The sequence below is a fragment of the Giraffa tippelskirchi genome, chromosome 7 (assembly GCF_054371585.1).
Source record: "Giraffa tippelskirchi isolate mGirTip1 chromosome 7, T2T-mGirTip1v1.2.pri, whole genome shotgun sequence".
Lineage (NCBI taxonomy): Eukaryota > Metazoa > Chordata > Mammalia > Artiodactyla > Giraffidae > Giraffa > Giraffa tippelskirchi.
Window position 1 is genome coordinate 78,272,016 of NC_137281.1, and position 19,070 is coordinate 78,291,085.

At 38.1% G+C, this 19,070-nt stretch overlaps 1 protein-coding gene and 1 non-coding gene across 10 annotated transcripts in view; one reads left to right on the plus strand and one right to left on the minus strand.

Annotated features, from left to right (window-relative positions):
* TXNDC16 (thioredoxin domain containing 16) overlaps positions 1-19,070 on the plus strand; it is an 87,741-nt gene that overhangs the window by 26,798 nt on the left and 41,873 nt on the right. For all 9 annotated transcript variants that reach the window (XM_081506061.1, XM_081506054.1, XM_081506053.1 and 6 more), the window contains 3 exons: positions 6,952-7,073; positions 13,031-13,121; positions 17,685-17,835. In XM_081506061.1, the coding sequence (XP_081362187.1) occupies positions 6,952-7,073; positions 13,031-13,121; positions 17,685-17,835 (364 nt within the window). The remainder of the gene's footprint in view (positions 1-6,951; positions 7,074-13,030; positions 13,122-17,684; positions 17,836-19,070) is intronic.
* Positions 7,536-7,642, minus strand: LOC145515901 (U6 spliceosomal RNA). Its single transcript, XR_014061110.1, has one exon. It is a non-coding gene; the product is annotated as a U6 spliceosomal RNA (small nuclear RNA).

Consider the following 19,070-nt stretch of genomic DNA (forward strand, 5'->3'; position numbering starts at 1 on the left):
CAGTTCAGTCGCTCAGTTGTGTCTGACTCTTTGAGACTCCATGGACTGCAGCATGCCAGCCTTCCTTGTCCATCACCAACTCCTGGAACTTGCTCAAACTCATGTCCACTGAGTCAGTGATGCCATCCAGCCATCTCATCCTCTGTCATCCCCTTCTCCTCTGGCCTTCAGTCTTTCCCAGCATTAAGGTCTTTTCCACGGAGTCAGTTCTTCGCATCAGATGGCCAAAGTATTGGAGTTTCAGCTTTAGCATCAGTCCTTCCAATGAACATTCAGTCTTGATTTCCTTTAGGATTGACTGGTTGGATCTCCTTGCAGTCCAAGGGACTCTCAAGAGTCTTCAACACCACAGTTCATAAGCATCAATTCTTTGGAACTCAGCTTTCTTTATAGTCCAGCTCTCACATCCATACGTGACTACTGGAAAAACCATAGCTTTGACTAGATGGACCTTTGTCGGCAATGTAATGTCTCTGCTTTTTAATATGCTGTCTAGGTCGGTCATAGCTTTTCTTCCAAGGAGCAAGCGTCTTTTGATTTCATGGCTGCAGTCACCATCTGCAGTGATTTTGGAGCCCAAGAAAATAAAGTCTGTCACTGTTTCCATTGTTTCCCCATCTATTTGCCATGAAGTGGTGGGACCGGATGCCATGATCTTTATTTTTTGAATGTTGAGTTTTAAGCCAGCTTTTTCACTCTCCTTTTTAACTTTCATCAAGAGGCTCTTCAGTTCTTGTATGCATTTAGCATAAACATTTCAAAGTTTCACAAGAAACCGATGATTGGTTTATGGAAATGGAATGGGAAAGCTAGGATGGGAAGAAAGAATTGGAAGTAGACTTTTCACTCTTCAACTTTTCAGATACTTTTTGAGTCCTACAAAAGTGTTAAAATGTGCAAAATAAATAAAATTTAAAATAGAGGTAAGATTATAGATTTAGAGTCTAAAAATTCTTAGCTCTATTTTCTAAAATATACATAGCCAAAAAGTTTGGTAACTGTAAGGAAAATTTCACTTCCCAGCTTTAAAATGGCATTGAGAAAGGTAATATTTAGAAAATGGTAATATTTAGTAACAATTAATCTTCACTAAGTAACAATTAATCTTTATTTGTTGATTGAGAAAACCTTATGTAACACTCCTGAGGCAAGTCAGATAGAGATATAGGAGACTGAGGCACTGTAGTCTCAAAGGTGGGCTTCCCTGGTGGCTCAGATGGTAAAAAGTCTAAATGCTAATAAAGGCCATTTTTCCCCAGTCATTGCTGACTTCTAGAAATCATCAAATGATCCAAAAAGGAAAGATTGTCTAGTACTGTAAAGAAACACTTAAAATCTCATTAACTCTTTATTAAGATGTGCTAATTGATATTCTTGTGGCAATATTTAGTCAAATGGAAGGTTTCTTTCCTCTTAAGGTTAATATACTACTGACAATAATATGAATTACAAATATTATGGGAATTATTTTCAACTATCATAATTTCTGCTAACATTTTATTTTTAACACATTGCTGCAGAGCCTGGGTGGAGAAGGCAATGGCACCCCACTCCAGTACTCTTGCCTGGAAAACCCCATGGATGGAGGAACCTGGTGGACTGCAGTCCATGGGGTCGCTAGGAGTTGGAGACGACTGAGCGACTTCACTTTCACTTTTCCCTGGGTACTGAGACTTTAGATGATGTTGCTATAGAGCCTCTGGGGAAAGATCCTACTGGAGGTGTCTTCCTCTAAAACTCCTGAACTGTGCCCAGGCTGGTCCCTTCCTGATAGGTTTTGAGCTATTGTTAAATCCTTTATCTCTGTCACATTTATTCCTACCCAGTATTGTCACCTGGGTTCCTGTTTGATAGTGACATACTGGGAGAAATTGTAATAAAATAATTACTTGTCTTAGATTTGAATTCCTCACAGCTCTTTGTTAATTTGGTAGTAACTAATTGTAAACACACATCCACCTCTATCACCACAAGCATCCTGTTTTGGTAATGGTTGTATCCCCCGAGTGTGCCCTCTTATACACAGTCCTTCTACCAGAGCATGGCATTGTGCGTGACATGTGTTATGTGTTCAGAAAATATCAGATTGGTGGAAGAATGAATTGGGAAGCTTCACTTTTTGGTTGTTAAAAATTGGAGGAGCAGAAATCTTATGTTATAAGCCTGTAAGATTATTTCTGGTGATAAGAATTTTTTAAGTGGTAAGCTAGTAGGAGAATGTATAACATATGACAAAAATACCAAGACTGATGCTTTGGAGAAAGATCCTGCTGGAAGTATCTTCCTCTAAAACTCCTGAACCAGGCTGGTCCCTTCCTGATGTTTTTGAACTTTATTACTTGTTTTCTCAATTCACATTTCACTGGCTTCAGTTTGTTTTTTTAATTGTATTATTTAGAAAATGCTTTATGAAGTATTTGGGATATTTCATTTTATACATGGATCTGCCTTGCATAATATGCAGTTATCCCTCAGTATTTGAGGGGGACTGGTTTCAGCAACCCCTAACCCCTGTCCGTTTCTGACTCCCTCTCCCTCATATCAGCATCCTCAGATACTCAAGTCCCTTACATCTTAGCATATAACCTATGCACACCTTCCTGTAAACTTTAAATCATCTCTAGATTACTTAGCCTAATACAGTGTGAATGCTGTGTAAGTAGGTGTCGATATATGGCAAAGTCAAGTTTTTCTTTTTAGAACTTTCTGGAATTATTTTTTTGGAATACTTTCCATTCACAATTGGCTGAATCGTGAATGCAGAACCCACTGGCCAACTGTAGTTAATTTAGATAAAGTAACTTGTCTGTCTGTCTCCCCATGCTGTTGCCCTCTTTTCCCTCCTCCCTCTTTTTCCTCATTTTGCCGTAGGGGTTTTGGTAAGGCAAAATAGAAAGTAACAGTTCCTTTTTATTGGATTTTTTAGAATTTGAATAGTGACAGAACATAATAAAAAGTAGGTTTTTTTCCTGAAAAAAGGCTGAGTAACCTGCTGCTCTAAAAGCAGGGTAAAGTAGACTCTTGAGTTCCCTTTTTTTTGTTTTTCTGACACCCACTGAATTCTTGACCGTATATTTTATGTGCCTAGTGGTTGCATTAGGCGAGTCTCAGGAAGAGTATGCCAAGTGAAAGGAAGGCCTTTTTGGGGCAGGAAGAGCCCCCAGGTCAGAGCAGACTCATGCTGTTTTATCGCGTCTTTGAAGCAGGAAAATCCCAAGACAGATTTTTCCTTTAACCCATTTCTCCTCCTTGGAAATGGAGTAAAGGAGCACCGGCTTGTGGAATGGATCCTAGAGATCCCTAGTTGTCCCTATATTCTGGAAATTAACATTTAAAAATATGTTAAGGTTAGGAAGCCTTTGGGAATACTCCCAGAGATCATGAGATTATAAATGTCATTAGTTTTGGTTATTATTGCCTCGTCGATCGCTCACTTGCTCAGTCACTCATTCATGTCTGACTCTTTGTGACCCCATGGACTGCAGCACGCCAGGCTCCCCTGTCCCATCACCAACTCCTGGAGCTTACTCAAACTCATGTCCATAGAGTTGGTGATGCCATCCAACCAGCTCATCCTCTGTCCTCCCCTTCTCCTCCTTCTACCTCGTGGATAATGACTCTTTAATAATAATAAGCTTTGGGACTTTAGACAACATAACCTCTTTAAGCCCCATGACCTTTTCTTTAAAATGGAGTTAATGATAGAACTGATCTCAGATGGTTGCCATGAAAATTAAGCAAGACTAAGAGCGTGCCTGGGTGTTCTTAGTTATAAACCCCCGAATCTGGGTCTGACTGGCTTAAGCAGAAAAGAATTTGGAGAGGATATAGGGAATCTCAGTCTCACTAGAAGGGTTGGAGAACTGGACTCAGATTTATGTGGCTCTGAATTAGTCATAATCATGACACAGAGTTAGTCTCAGGAGAACTGCTGCATCTCTGCTGGTCATCAAATGCCACAGCTTGCATTGCTAGCACTGAGGCTGTCATTAGCAGTGTTGTCATTCCTGCCTTTGAAGCTGACTCGTGCTACTACTGCTTCTGGAAATAATTCTGCACTGTCCCTGATTCTTTACATCACTGGCTCCCAGTTTAGGATGTCAGACAAGTGATTCTGGGCCATATAGCCTAACAGCAGGGAACCTGGAAAGGCAGATTTACAAAATGATCGGCTTGTGTGAGGGGCCTTGGACTTTGCTCACCATGAAGACTTAGAAAACTGAGAATTTCCGAAGCAAGAGAGTAAATCAGTCCCAAACTGATAAAGTGCCGCTACTTATAATATACTTAGTACTCTGCCTGACATGTGGAAAGTGTCCCCCCAAACACTGGCTTTTGTTAATTTATACTTGCCAGTCTTTGAGGAAAAGGTTAGATTTCTACTCCTAGGTTTGATTTTTGAAGCAAAAAAAAAAATTGCTACTAGAGCTGTAAAGGTAAATGGATGTAATTCCCAAGCAGAGAATTTACATGGCAGTCCGATTATGTTCACTAGATTGTGCCTCCCAGTGATTTTGAAGTAACTCGAGGGTAATTGTGGTCTTGCTAGCCAACACGTATAAGTAGCCAGTAACCCAGATTGCCACTGAGACTTTCTTGCTATTTATTAATTGCCTCTCTTTTTACCTGGTTTACCATTTATGAGGGGTCAGCAATAACATAGTTTAGAGAGTTACAAGCAAAGTGTCGAAAACCTGGGTTTAAAAATCTCTACCAGTGACTACTGGTATGTCTTGGAGCATGTTACTTAACCTCTGAGATTCTTTCCTCCCTGTGTCTGTATATGTGTTCTTTGTGTGTGTGTGTGTGTGTGTGTGTGTGTGTGTGTGTGTGTGTGTGTGTAACAAAAAATTTCCCAAGAATATCATTGAGGATTTAAATGTGCTAAGTTGCCTCAGTCGTGTCCGACTCTTTGTCACCCTGTGGACCATAGCCGCCAGGTTCCTCTGTCTATGGGATTCTCCAAGCAAGAATATTGGAGTGGGTTGTCATGCCCTCCTCCAGGGGATCTTCCCCACCCAGGGATCGAACCTGCATTTCTTACATCTTCTGCATTGGCAGGTGGGTTCTTTACTACTAGTGCCACCTGAAGATTTAAATGAAAACATGTGAAAGTATCTAGGAAATAGTGAGTACTGCTCAGTAAAAATTTATTTTAAAAATAAAACAAGAGCCCTGGGAATTACAGACGTTCAAGTTTCACATTTCTTTAAAAGTGGAAGAAATCTGTAATGTGTAGGTAAATATTTAAGCAGTGTAACTTAGAGCAGCCATTTCAGGGTGCCCATGAAGTTACGATATTTTTATAATAATATTGAGATGTTTGCCTTTTTCACTTTCATTTTTTCATGAATGCACTTTCTAATGACTACATGATGTGTGTCACAACAGAGTAACAAGGAAGCAAATATGAGAATCTACCTGTCTTCTATTTAGTTCAGTGTTATAGAGATTTGCAAAAGTGTAAAGTAATGCCACTCTTTTTATTAGACTTTTCTTTCATTTTTAAAATTTTAGTTATTTATAATAAAAAGTGCTAATGTGCAATGGTGTTTATTTTTATTTTTTAAAGAATTAACATTTTAAATTGCTGTTTTAATTTCTATTTTGGCAACTATTGATAGATGAAGCCTACATAAATGCAAACCCATTGAAGAGCTCAGTAATTTTTAAGGGTATAAAGAGATTCTGAGACCAGAAAATTTGAGAATTGCTATATTAATGGAAAGTGCTATGTTTTCAATAAGAGGAAACTATGACTAATTTATTGGAATGAACCTTGGGCTTCCTTGGTAGCTCAGACAGTAAAGAATCCGCCTGCAATGAGGTTCGATCCCTCATTGGGAAGCTCCCCTGAAGAAGGGAATGGCTACCCACTCCAATATTCTTGCCTGGACAATTCCATGGACACAGGAACCTGGCAGGCTATAGTCCATGGGGTCACAAAGAGTTGGACATGACTGAGTGATTAACATTTTTGCTTATTTAAGTATGTGGACTTGGAACAACTTTCAAAATTTATAAAGTCTAGCTTAACAAAAATACACATACAGACAGAGATATGCATGTGGAGATTAAGTGGAATTTGTTGTTAGTTACAGAGAATTTATATAGAAGTAGAAATTTTTAAAAGGAGATTCTTTTCAATGAACTAATGTGATCAGTTATTCTGATTTGTACATTAAATGTACAGGTTCTATTCTAAATTATTATGGATATACTGACAAAATAGACAAAGTCCCTGCCTCAACAAGGTAACAGTTTAATGAGAGAGGCAGGGATAAGCAAGTAAAAAATGTATATGAATAATTATAAATTATGGTAAGAACTACAAAGGATCAAATATTATGAAATTCAAGAGGAAAATGATGCAGACCTACTTTTATAAGAGAGGCTTCTCTAAATCAATGATTTTTAAGCCAAGACAGTATATATGAGAAGGAGCAGAAGAAATAGCTTTCTGCAAAGAGAATGGTGTGTGCAAAGACCCTGAGGTGTTGCCTAAAGTACGGTAGACATGAGGAATCGTAGAACAAAATGATGTTGGAGAAGTAGGCAAGATCTAGGCTGTGCAGGGCCTTATAGGCAGTGGAAACAAGGCTTTAGTTTAGACATGTGAAGGGCTCAAATGTGTCTATGGCTGAGAGGTTTGTAAGGGATTATTTGGCCAGAAGAGAATGTTAGTAAATATAGTTTATATTGAGGTAGTTGTGATAGAGGATAAGCAGTTATTTCACATAACTGTCCCTGGTTGATGTTCTCAGTGACAGAATAATGATTTAGAGAGTGATTTTAATTCAGTATTGAAATTCTTAGGTTCTTACTACTGAGAGTTTGTTCAGAAGATTAAATTTATTTTTTGATTACGTTCTTTAACTTATTCAAAATACGTATTAAATAACTGAGTCCCTGTCTGATTTTTCTACCAGTTATATCTCTTGTTTGTTTCAGTGCTCTTCTTTTTAATGAAGTAAAATATATCACCACCCTGGGAGACCTTCACAACATAGAAAATGCTCTAAAAGGAAAAGGAAACATTGCATTCTCATATGTCAGAGCCATTGGAACACCAGGTATGTATCAGCTTTTGCTTTAATCTTTGCTGTGCCTCTATATATGTGTGTCTATGTTGAAGGACTTAACATAATGTATTTTAACTACCATCTTAATATTTTAAAATAAATTTAAAGCATCTTTTACCATTACATTTTCTATCTTCAAGTAGGCACCATAGTATAGTGATTGAACAAGAACTCTGGAGCCAGACACCTAGGTTAGACTCCCTGTTCCACCAACTACCTAAAGTATGACCTTGGCGTGCTCAGTTGCTTCAGTCGTGTCTAACTCTTTGTGACCCCATGGACGGTAGCCCGCCAGGCTCCTCTGTCCATGGAATTCTCCAGGCAAGAATACTGGAGTGCGTTGCCATTTCCTCCTCCAGGGGATCTTCCCGACCCAGGGATGGAACCCATGTCTTCCGTGTCTCTTGCATTGGCAGGCGGGTTCCTTACCATTAGCGCCACCTGGGAAGCCCCAAAAATATGGAACGCTTCACGAATTTGCGTGTCATCCTTGTGCAAGGACTATGCTAATCTTCTCTGTATCATTCTAATTTTAGTATCTGAGCTGCTGAAGCAAGCACATGACCTTGGACAACTGACTTATTTAACCTGTTTCTTGGTCACTAAGATGGTGAAAATAATTGTGCCTACCTCTTAGTGTTACTGTGAGAACCAAGTAAATTTGAAAAAATAAAAAGGTTCCTGACATATAGTAGGTGCTCTGTGTCTGCTATTACTGTTTTTATTTCCTAACAGTCCTCGTGGTACCTGATTTAGTATTCAGTAGTTTATAGTATTTGGTAAATGTTGTTGACTGACTTGACTTCCTTTTTTATTTTGGTGTTTGCTGTTTATGATGTATTTTTCTTGACTTTTAAAAAATTTTGACAACATCACCTTAGCCTTAATATAGGTAGTTTTGTCATAAAGAAATTTATAAATGTTTTATGAACAAATTTTAATTATGCTTTCATGATTTTATTTGTTAATGGTTATAACTTGGATGTGTTAATATAAAATGTTGTTAAAAACATTTAAAATTGTATATGCGCTATGAAATCAAATAATTTATTGGAAAATTCTGTTTTTATAGACATAAAGCTTGATGGCTACACAGTTTAAACTTAATGTACATGTAAAATAATACCCCACAATCAGCCTATTTATTGTTTGCTTTTCAGGGCCCCTCAGGTTATTATATTTTGTCCACATTCTATAATTAAAGTCAGTAAGAGAGATGAACTATACAGGGACTTACACTGCCATAGTGGAGCCAGAAATCCCTGATTTATATTTTAACTCTATTTGGAATAGAGTAGAAGGAACAATAGTAGAATAAGGGAGAGAATCAGGAAGTTATCACAATAATGCAGGCAGGAGATGGTGGTGGGTGGCTTGGACCAGGGTATCAGCAGCAATGGCAGTGGAAATACATTTGAATTTTAGCAGTAGTTTGGATTGTAAGAGGTACTGAATTTTATGACATACTGGATATAGATTGAGAGAGATAGCAGAGACAAGGATGGCTCTAGGATTTTGACCTGCGTTCCCTCCCTGAATGGTGAAATTGCTAATAACTAAGGTGGGGCAGACTGGAAATAGTTTGGAGAAGAAAGCTCTGGAATCGACTTTTGGACACCATACTTGTGAAATACCCATTGGACAGCCAAGTAGAGGTATCAACAAGGTAGTTGTAGTTGGATATTACTAGTCTGCATTTGATGGTGGAATACAGACTAGGGATATACATTTATGACATAAAGTTGTGAGACCAGAGGAGACCATGAAGGGAGTGAGGCTAGATGGAAAAGAGAAGACTGAACTCATTAAATACTTCATCATTCACGGGTCAGTAGAGGAGGTGGAAGGAATGACCTGTGTGTAACAAAGTGAAGATAGGGTTTTAGTGAAGAGATAGTAGCAGTTGTATCAAAGGATGCTGAAAGATTAATTAGGATAAGAACTACCAGTTGGCCATTATGCTTAGCAATATGAAGTTACCCATGCCCTTGATACACATGATTTTGGTAGAGTGGTAGGGATAAATGCCTGACTAGGGTATAAGAGAATAGGCAGAGAGCAACTGGAGACTGTGACTATAGAGTCTCATATAAGATTTTGCTATTAAGGGAAGAAGGATACGAGGCAGTGGCTGGAGGAGTATGTGGGGTCAAGTGAAGAATTTTTTAAGAAGCGTATTTGTATGTTGACATGAAAGATCTTGTAGAAAAAGGAAAATACATTATGGAGAAAAAGGAAGGGAAAATTATTGGAACAACATCTTTGAGTACACTAGAGTAGGTGGAATCTAGTGAACAGGGGAGGGGGTGGCCCTTTGCTGAGAGCGTGGAAAATTCACCTATGGTATTAGGAGAGAAGACGGAGAATGTTGGCATCAATTTAATTAAGGGGGCAGATACATACAGTGCTGGGAACTTTTTTGGTTTTACTTAATTGATTCATTTTCCTAATGAAATAGAAATAAAGTGATCAGATAGTGTGAGGAAAGAAGAGATGAAGCTAGTTGTTTTAGAAGGCCTGAAAATAAAGAATGGCTGTTATGCAGCAGTAATATTTGATGCCAGTAATCTAAAGTGAGACCATGGGCATGGTTATGCCAGCAGGTTCTTGTTTTCTTCCCCCAGTCATATTCACTGTTATGGGTGTAAGTGCAAAATAGGCAGACTGTTTGATTCAACTTGGATTGTGTTTTAGCTAGACAGGTGGGTGAGTGATTAAAGACTGACCATGGAATTTAAGCTGGACTAGGAGGGAAGAGAGGACCTGAGGTGGGTGAAGGACAGTGAAAATGGTAAGACTGTAAATTTGGAAAGGTTAAAGTAAAGTTATGTACTAGACAAGTGACCCAGAGATGTAAGGGGGTGTATGTGTGTGTGTGTGTGTGTGTGTGTGTGTGTTTCATTTTTGAGGGGAGTGCTAGATGTTGAAAATTTGGAGGATTTTCAGATTGGTGATTACAAGCCTGAAGTGGGACAGTGGCCATGAATGGTTAAGGGAGGGCTGAAGAGAAATCACTGGAGTTTCCAGATAAGACCAAGGACTGAAAGGCTAGGATTTTGCAAGGATCATCTATGGGGATAGGAAAATCGGAGAGTGTGACAATGTGACAGAAGCTTAATTTTTCATGAGATGAGGGGGATTAACCCTGGCTGGGGTGGTAGATGACTCCAACAAGGCAGAGTGGTGAGTGGAATAATCTGATGCAATGTGATTCAAGTGATAGAAGATTAGGTCAGGGAGGGGAAGATAACTACCTGGAAATGTCAGTGAGGAAAAAAGGGAAAATGAGACATGGAAAGGAAAAAATTGTCAAAAGAATGCTTGAAGAAAATTTCCCAGAACTGAGGGATTTGAGCCTCCAAATTGCAAGGGTTCACTGAATCCCAGCAATGTTTAGATGTAGAGCCATGCCACAGGATCTCATTTTGAATTTTCAGAATATTGGGAACAAAAACTATTCTAAAATTTTCCAGAAAGAAAAAAGTATGCGGTTTAAGGGATTAAGAATCAGGATGACTTTGGATTTGGGAACCAATGAAAATGGAGGAACGCTTTCAGAATTCTTAGGGGGAGGGACTGGAGTCTAGAATTCTATAGCAGACAACTAGAGTTTGTTATGAAAGTAGAATAAAGCCACTGTGAGAAGGGTAAGTTTGCGAAAAATGTTTATTCCATATATCCCCTCCCAGAAAGGAGCTAGAGAATGGGAGCAAGGGAACAAATTAGTCCAGAAGATGAGGGTAACAGGCCAAGGCCCCAACACAAGAGTGAGCATTAGAGAATCCCCAGGACAATAATGAAAGTGAGTTCCTAGGATGAAAGTTGGGGCAGGTTGAGTAGCAGAGTCCACATTTGAACAAATCAGAAGACTCTGCAGAAATGTCTGCAAAGAGAGGGAATAGATAGTAAAACAGGTACATTTGAAGTATTGGGGGCCTTAGACAGTTGCAAAAGAATTTAGGAATAAATTAGCAAGGAATCTAAACAAAAATAAAAAAAAAGTTATAACTGTAGTGAAAAATTTCTCAAAAGGAAATTGTATTTATTGAGTCCCCAAAATATGAAACCATGAACTTCCAGATGTTCAAGCTGGATTTAGAAAAGGCAGAGGAACCAGAGATCAAATTGCCAACGTCCATTGGATCATTGAAAAAGCAAGGGAATATCAGAAAAACATCTACTTCTGCTTTATTTATTTTGCCAAAGCCTTTGACTGTGTAGATCACAACAAACTGGAAAATTCTTCAAGAGATGGGAATACCAGGCCACCTTACCTGCCTCCTGAGAAATCTGTATGCAGGTCGAGAAGCAACAGTTAGAACCGGACATGGAACAGCAGGCTGGTTCCAAATTGGGAAAGGAGTACATCAAGGTTGTTTATTGTCACCCTGCTTATTTAACTTATATGTAAAATGCAAAATGCCAGGGTGGATGAAGCCCAAGCTGGAGTCAAGATTGGCAGGAGAAATATCAATAACCTCAGATAACACAGATGACACCACCCTTATGGCAGAAAGTGAAGAAGAACTAAAGAGCCTCTTGATGAAAGTGAAAGAGGAGAGTGAAAAAGTTGGCTTAAAGCTCAACGTTCAGAAAACGAAGATCATGGCATCTGGTCCCATCACTTCATGGGAAATAGATGGGGAAACAGTGGAAACAGTGTCAGACTTTATTTTGGGGGGCTCCATAATCACTGCTGATGGTGATTGCAGCCTTGAAACTAAAAGACGCTTACTCCTCCGAAGGAAGGTTATGACCAACCTAGTAGCATATTGAAAAGCAGAGACATTACTCTGCCAACAAAGGTCCGTCTAGTCAAGGCTATGGTTTTTCCAGTAGTCATGTATGGATGTGAGAGCTGGACAGTGAAGAAAGCTGAGCGCCGAAGAATTGATGCTTTTGAACTGTGGTGTTGGAGAAGACTCTTGAGAGTCCCTTGGACTGCAAGGAGATCAAACCAGTCAGTCATAAAGGAAATCAGTCCTGAATATTCATTGGAAGGACTGATGCTGAAGCTGAAACTCCAGTACTTTGGCCAATTGATGTGAAGAATTAACTCATTGGTAAAGACCCTGATGCTGGGAAAGATTGAAGGCAGGAGAAGAAGGGGACCACAGAGGATGAGATGGTTGGATGGCATCACCGACTCGATGGACATGAGTTTGAGCAAGCTCCAGGAGTTGGTGATGGAAAGGGAAGCCTGGTGTGCTGCAGCCCATGGGGTCACAGAGAGTCGGACATGACTGAGCGACTGAACTGAACAATATGAAAACTGACTATTGATCTAATAAAAACTAGGACTATATTGGGCAGATTGAGGGGATAGAATTGTGTACATTTGTGGAATGAGGTTTCAGGAAAGAGAGCTGTTTATCATCTTTCATAATGGGAGGTCAATAGACAATACTAGCACATACAAATAATCAGGAAATAAGAGTGTAAGAGTGTCATTTAGGGATTTGGAGGTAAATAACTAAAGAAAGAGTGAGAAAGTTGAAAGTAGTTGTCCCTTGGAAATTGGAAATGGGGTCAAGGGTAGAGGAACTGTTCATTTTAAAAATATACCTTATAGAATTGTCTCTTTTAAGATAAGAATAAGTTTGATTTTAAAAAAAGCCATAAATAGCATAGAGACATATTCATATATAAAATATAACATGTGAAAGTTGTGTGGTGAATTCATACTCTCTTCCCTACTACTGGGAAAAAACTATCACAGATTTATCATATATCTTCAAGTATAACTCATCTTTAACTCCCTCTTAGTTCTGCTCTTACCTTGACTTGACTAGAACAGACTTTTTATAACTTCTTTAACTGCCTGCATTTTCCCAACTGAGATCCCTACAAAGGATTTTTCTTTAAACATAGTAGAGCATAAAAGGGTGTAGGAAAATATTCAAAATAGAATCACACAAACTAACCTCTCCCTCCCCTCTCTTTTTCAGAGCATAGAGCCGTCATGGAAGCCGCTTTTGTGTATGGGACCATATACCAATTTGTCTTAACCACGGAAATTGCCCTTTTGGAAAGTATTGGGTATGTATAAGAAACATAAGTAAACTATTTTAAGTTCACTTATTTCGCATTACTTTTTCAGTATTTCTGTCATACTCTGACAGCATGGACTAATCTGACAGGAATCGTAAGCAGATGTGAATATATAAATGAAACCTGAAATCCTCTTCATTACTATCATGTGAAAGTGAAAGTTTCTCAATTGTATCCGACTCTTTGCGACCCCATGGACTATACAGTCCATGGACTTCTCCAGGCCAGAATACTGAAGTGGGTAGGCTTTCCCTTCTCCAGGGGATCTTCCCAACCCGGGGATTGAACCCAGGTCTCAGGCGGATTCTTTACCAGCTAAGCCACAAGGGCTGTACTAAAACAAACTTAAAGATACAGAAGTGATGTTAAACTAAGGTGAACCAAGGCAATATAGATAAGCCACAGATATGATCCCTTGAGTGGCCATGTGTATTTTAGAAATATATCTATCCCAGTAATCAGATAGAGGATCAAATAACAGCTTTTATGACTAAGCTCTAGAGATTCAGAGTTCCATCGGCTACTATACCAGAAAAATCTTAAATATATTTGAGTACAATTTTGAACAGATGTTTTCTAAATGTTTAATTTTCTTGTATGGTTGCTAGCTTACGTTGTAGGTAGAGACCTTCTTTGGACTCTTTTTGGCTGGGTAACCTAGGGGTCAAGTTTTTCTTCCATTTAGTACGTAGGGACACAAGAGACAGGAACACCAGTGCGTTTGAAAGACTTTTAAGTTTGGCTTCAAAATATTTTTCAGGAAAATTAATCCAAAGCAAGGCAAAAGGGTGATTGTGTGACCCTTTTAAAACCATGCAGGAGTTTTTAATGAGTCCTCTTGCTCACCTCTCAGAAAATAGTGACTATTTGTTAAACCGCACACAGTTAATTAAATCCCAGATATTTTACAGTTTGGTAAATTTGGATGTTAGTGCATAGAAAACTGATGAAGTGAAATGATGTTTTTTTGGGGGGTTGTTGGAAGTGCATAGGCAAAGAATGAAGTACTTGCAAAGAAAATGTATTGCTCTATACAACATCAACCAACATTCCTTTTTCCCTCTTATTGAACTGCCATTCTGCTAGTTCCCTCATTAATGAGTTAAAGAAAACTTTGATGCATGTTTACTATTTGTATAAGAATTAATATTCTTAACAATTTGAGAATCATGCTGATAGTATCATCAAGCTCTATGATATGTAGTCACTGCATCTCAAGATACCATGAGCAGTAATTTAGACAGCTGCTTTGCTACTGCCAGTGTAGACTGCCAAATTCCCATCTTGGGATGGGGGAACCCGGCTGTTCTCAGTCCCATGGTGATTCTGGGGTAGCCCCACAGTTTCTCTGAGGATGGTTTGTACTTTCTCTTCTGTTATCATCTTTATTTTTCTGCTAATGAGTAATTGCTAATAACAGTGACTTGCTTCAAATATAGAGGGTTGGTTATTTACTGGCCAGGTATGGGTCCTCTCATTTGTCTTACAAATCCTGTTCAGCAAGACCAGACTATACAGTGATCAATTACTAAGCATAGTAACGTTCTGGAAAGATTTTTGCTTGTCTCCATTTTTAAAAGGAGAATTAAAAACATACAGTTATTCTGTTTTTCATAAATTTGTTAGTATATGACACACTGGAGAGGTTTATTCATTGCTAACAAAGTGGTGCGGAGAAGGCAATGGCACCCCACTCCAGTACTCTTGCCTGGAAAATCCCATGGACGGAGGAGCCTGGTAGGCTACAGTCCATGGGGTCGCTAAGAGTCAGACACGACTGAGCGACTTCACTTTCACTTTTCCCTTTCATGCACTGGAGAAGGAAACGGCAATCCACTCCAGTATTCTTGCCTGGAGAATCCCAGGGACGGCAGAGCCTGATGGGCTGCCATCTATGGGGTCGCACAGAGTCGGACACGACTGAAGCGACTTAGCAGCAGCAGCAGCAGCAACAAAGTGGTGAGGAATCATACCTGGCCCCAATGTGGTAGGAAGGACTGTGGATTCAGAATATATAGTCAGTGGCTCAGATGGTAAAGAATTTGCCTGCAATGCAGGAGACCTTGATTCAATTTCCTGGGTTGGAAAGATCCCTTGGAGAAGAGCATGGCAACCCACTTCAGTATTCTTGCCTGAAGAATCCTCATGAACAGAGGAGCTTGGTGTGCTACAGTCCATGGGTTCACAAAGAGTCGGACATGGCTGAGCGACTAAGCACATGACATCACTTCTAGATGAAGTAGTTAACAATGACTTTGAGTTGTCACATCTTTGTGACCCCCATGGACTGTAGCCCGCCAGCTCCTCTGCCCATGGGTTTTCCCAGGCAAGAATACTGGAGTAGGTTACCATTCCTTTCTCCAGGGATCTTCCCAACCCAGTGATCGAATCTAGGTCTCCTGTGTAGCAGGCAGATTCTTTACCATCTAAGCCACCAGGGAGCCCACCACTTAATGGAGGAGAGATGAATGTATTTTTTCTTCCATCTGTTCTTTTTATTTTTTCTTTCCTTTGTTCATTCTTTCATTCAACAATTATCTATTGAATGCTGTCTATGTTCTAGGTACTGTTCTTCTTGCAGGGTGATAACTTTGGCTAATCTTGTATATTAATAGTTATGTTGAACCTGAGTATGTTTGAAATGGTTAAGAAGGGTATATGTGCTCTGTAATGACCTACGTGGGAAAAGAAGAGGATATATGTTTATGTATAACTGATTCACTTTGCTGTACACCTGAAACGAACACACATTGTAAATCAACAAAACTCCAATAACAATTTTTTTTAAATGGTAAGAAAAAAAAGGGTGTATATGATGGGTAGTAAAAGAGGTGGCATGCTCTAGAGACACAAATACTTTCTGCTACCTCCCCATATTCCCTTCTTAAAGTATCTGTGTATAGGCCAAGAAGGGTGTTACCCCTATCTCATGCTTATCACAGTCTGTTAAGTCAGAGGTGGCCACCTGACCTAGAGTCAACCAATCCATGGGCTTACCTGAGCAAATGAGATGTCTTCTTCCAGGAACTTGGAATTGAACATGGGAGAAACTGGATTATACAGCACTTTAACTGTCTTGCTTACTGAATGTTTTGCCCATGTAGAAGTAAATCAGAAAGAGTGGGGAGCTAAAAAGTGCTAATGGCAAAATGAAGGACCCTGAACTCTTGCTGTTCAGATCTGTACATTTGTTCTCTGATCAAGTTACTTGAATTTTCCTTGTATTCTGTGAGATACCCTTCTAAAGTAGTAAGTTCCCCCTACCCCCACTTTTTTGGTTTCTGTTACCTACAACCAAATGATCTCTGATTAGATAACTTTCTAACATAATTTTAGTATTTCATGAATTATGGTATGTGGTCCAGCCTCAGCTGGGTCATCTTGCTGTCAACATTTTCCATTCAGTAATATGTGACTGTTTATGGTTTCCCTCAAAAAAGTTATGTACTTTGACTGGGGCCTTGGCTATATTGTTCCTGTTGTCTGAAATACTCCTTAGTCTTAGTCTTATCTTCTTGTAGAAGTCATTCTCTTACTGTTTTTCATCTCTGTGGTGATCTTCCTTTCCCTTTCCTTCCTTCTCTTCCCTGACTTGAGCAGAATGAAATGTTTCTTTGTTTCTCATGGAACCCTGTGTATTATAGTACTTAAGAACCACTTTTTTTTTTTTTTAACTAAATATATGTCCTTTAGCCCATGCCCCTCAAGGATTTGAAATATCTTATTCATCTTAGTCTTTTATATTTAGCACAGGGCCTAACATAGTAGGCATTAAGTAATCTTTGAGTGATCATTTCTTTAATCATTGAATCTATTAGATATTACTTTGTAATGAAATTTGAAGTCAGTGAATCTTGGAGCTCAGTTGAAACATGTGTCAATAATTAAAATAACATTGTAAAAATAAAAATTTGCAGTATTTTGCCAGACTGTACTAATGCCATTTGGAGATTTATAAAGTGTTATTTTAATTTTGGCAAACTTTACTTACTATAAGTTTATCTTTGAATTTTCATATTGAAGGCAATGCCAAAACTCAAATTATAAGCCACATTTGCTGGGTTTTCTAATATTTCAGATACAAACTCACTAACTCTCACAAAGTGTCACATGGTTTCTATCTTAAGGCATGTTTTGGCTGAAGTTTATTCAAAACAGATTTGGGTTTAAATTAAACCTAGAAGATTTGTGTTACAAAGCTTTATTTAGTATAGCTGTAGAAAAGCAACTATATTTTAAGATAATCTCATTGTCCTCAAGGTGACAGTCTTTTATTTAAAAATAATTGTGTAGACTTGTCTCTAACCTAATTTAAAACTTACTATATGAAACAGTTCAGGAAAAAAAATTGCTTATACATCTCAAAAATTCCTTTTATTCTCTTTTTTTGCTTTGGTCCACTTAATTTTGTTATACTGTTTTAGGCTTTTACCAAAACAGTGATTCAAAAGCGCAAGACTTAGGACAAAGAGATTTATTATGTCTTTCTGTATAGTAGAAGAATCACACATTGAACTTCAAGTGGGTCTGTCCCTCATTTTTAATTTGCAGCCGTGAGGATATAGAATATCCACATCTCTACTTTTTTCACTGTAAACCAGTCTTGGACTTGACTCAGCCATGTAGGAGAATACTAATGAAACAGTCACTGACTACACTGAACATTCATCGATTTATTAAGACAATGGAAGCACCTCTGCTGGTATGTGTCTTATTTAAATATGTTAGATAATTCGTATGTAAAATTTATTGTTTTGATTCACAGATATGCATTTAATTTAGATGAGCTATATCTTTTCCCCTTGAACATATTTATTTCATTTAGGCAGATTTAGGAGTAGTACCTTATTAAAGGTAGATTAGAGGATAAACTGTGTATTCATAAAAAGGTATTTTAATGCCTTGAAGTGTTGTTGTTTTGAACAACCCAATATAGCATTGTATAATTATAATGGTAGTTATAATGAACTGTGGAACTATTCTGTGATAGTTATAATGAACTGTGACCATTCTAGGATCACAAAGATTACATCATGGGCTAAGAAAAGACCTCTTTTGTGAATGTTTTGATTCCTGTTTTAAAAGTTTATAAATATTTGCATTATAGCATTTTTGGTGTCTCACTTTCCTTAGTGTCCGCCTGGAAGAATCTTAGACTCAGTAGGTGATCAACTGACTTCTCTCTGGAAGTATAAAGGGTTATCCTGAGCATATGTAAAACCTTCAATAGGCCTTCTCACTCACCGTGTCCTTTTTACATAAAAATTGTGCATATGTGCTACAAATAATTCAAACAGTGCAGCAAAGTATAAAGAATGAAAAATTTTAAATCCACTAATTCCCATCATTCAGAAATGAACTGTTAGGTGCAACCAGTCATCTCTGCATCCATATATATACATATAGATAGAGGGATGAATGGATTCATGGACATATATTACACGAGCTACTTTATAGTAAGAAGCATTATATTTAATCTTATTTGAATTTACTAGAAGAAAAAGAAACTGATATGAAACTAGAGGAATTATGGAACTTTTGAGAAATTGTTTCATCATTAGAGGGCTGTTTAGGAAATACTGTCTTAAGTGTTGAAATGATTATGGAAAACACTGAGAAGTGAAAATTATTATTTTAAGAAAACTGCATATTTTCATTTTAGATAATATTGATTTACTCTTTGGTGTAAAAGATGAGAATATTAACTTCATATGTTTATTTCCATCTCAGTTCCTCTTTACCCTCCAGATTTTTGTTTTGTGTTATTTTACATTGTAACAGTTATAATATTTATATTGTGTTCTATAATCATAATTCCCATTTTAAAAAAAGCCCTGCTTTCATATTTAAATAGATTCAGAGCTCATCAGTCCCATTTCTACTGGCTTCATTCCTGAGTTCTTTATTGTGGTCAGTTTTTATTTGGTTGGATTTTGA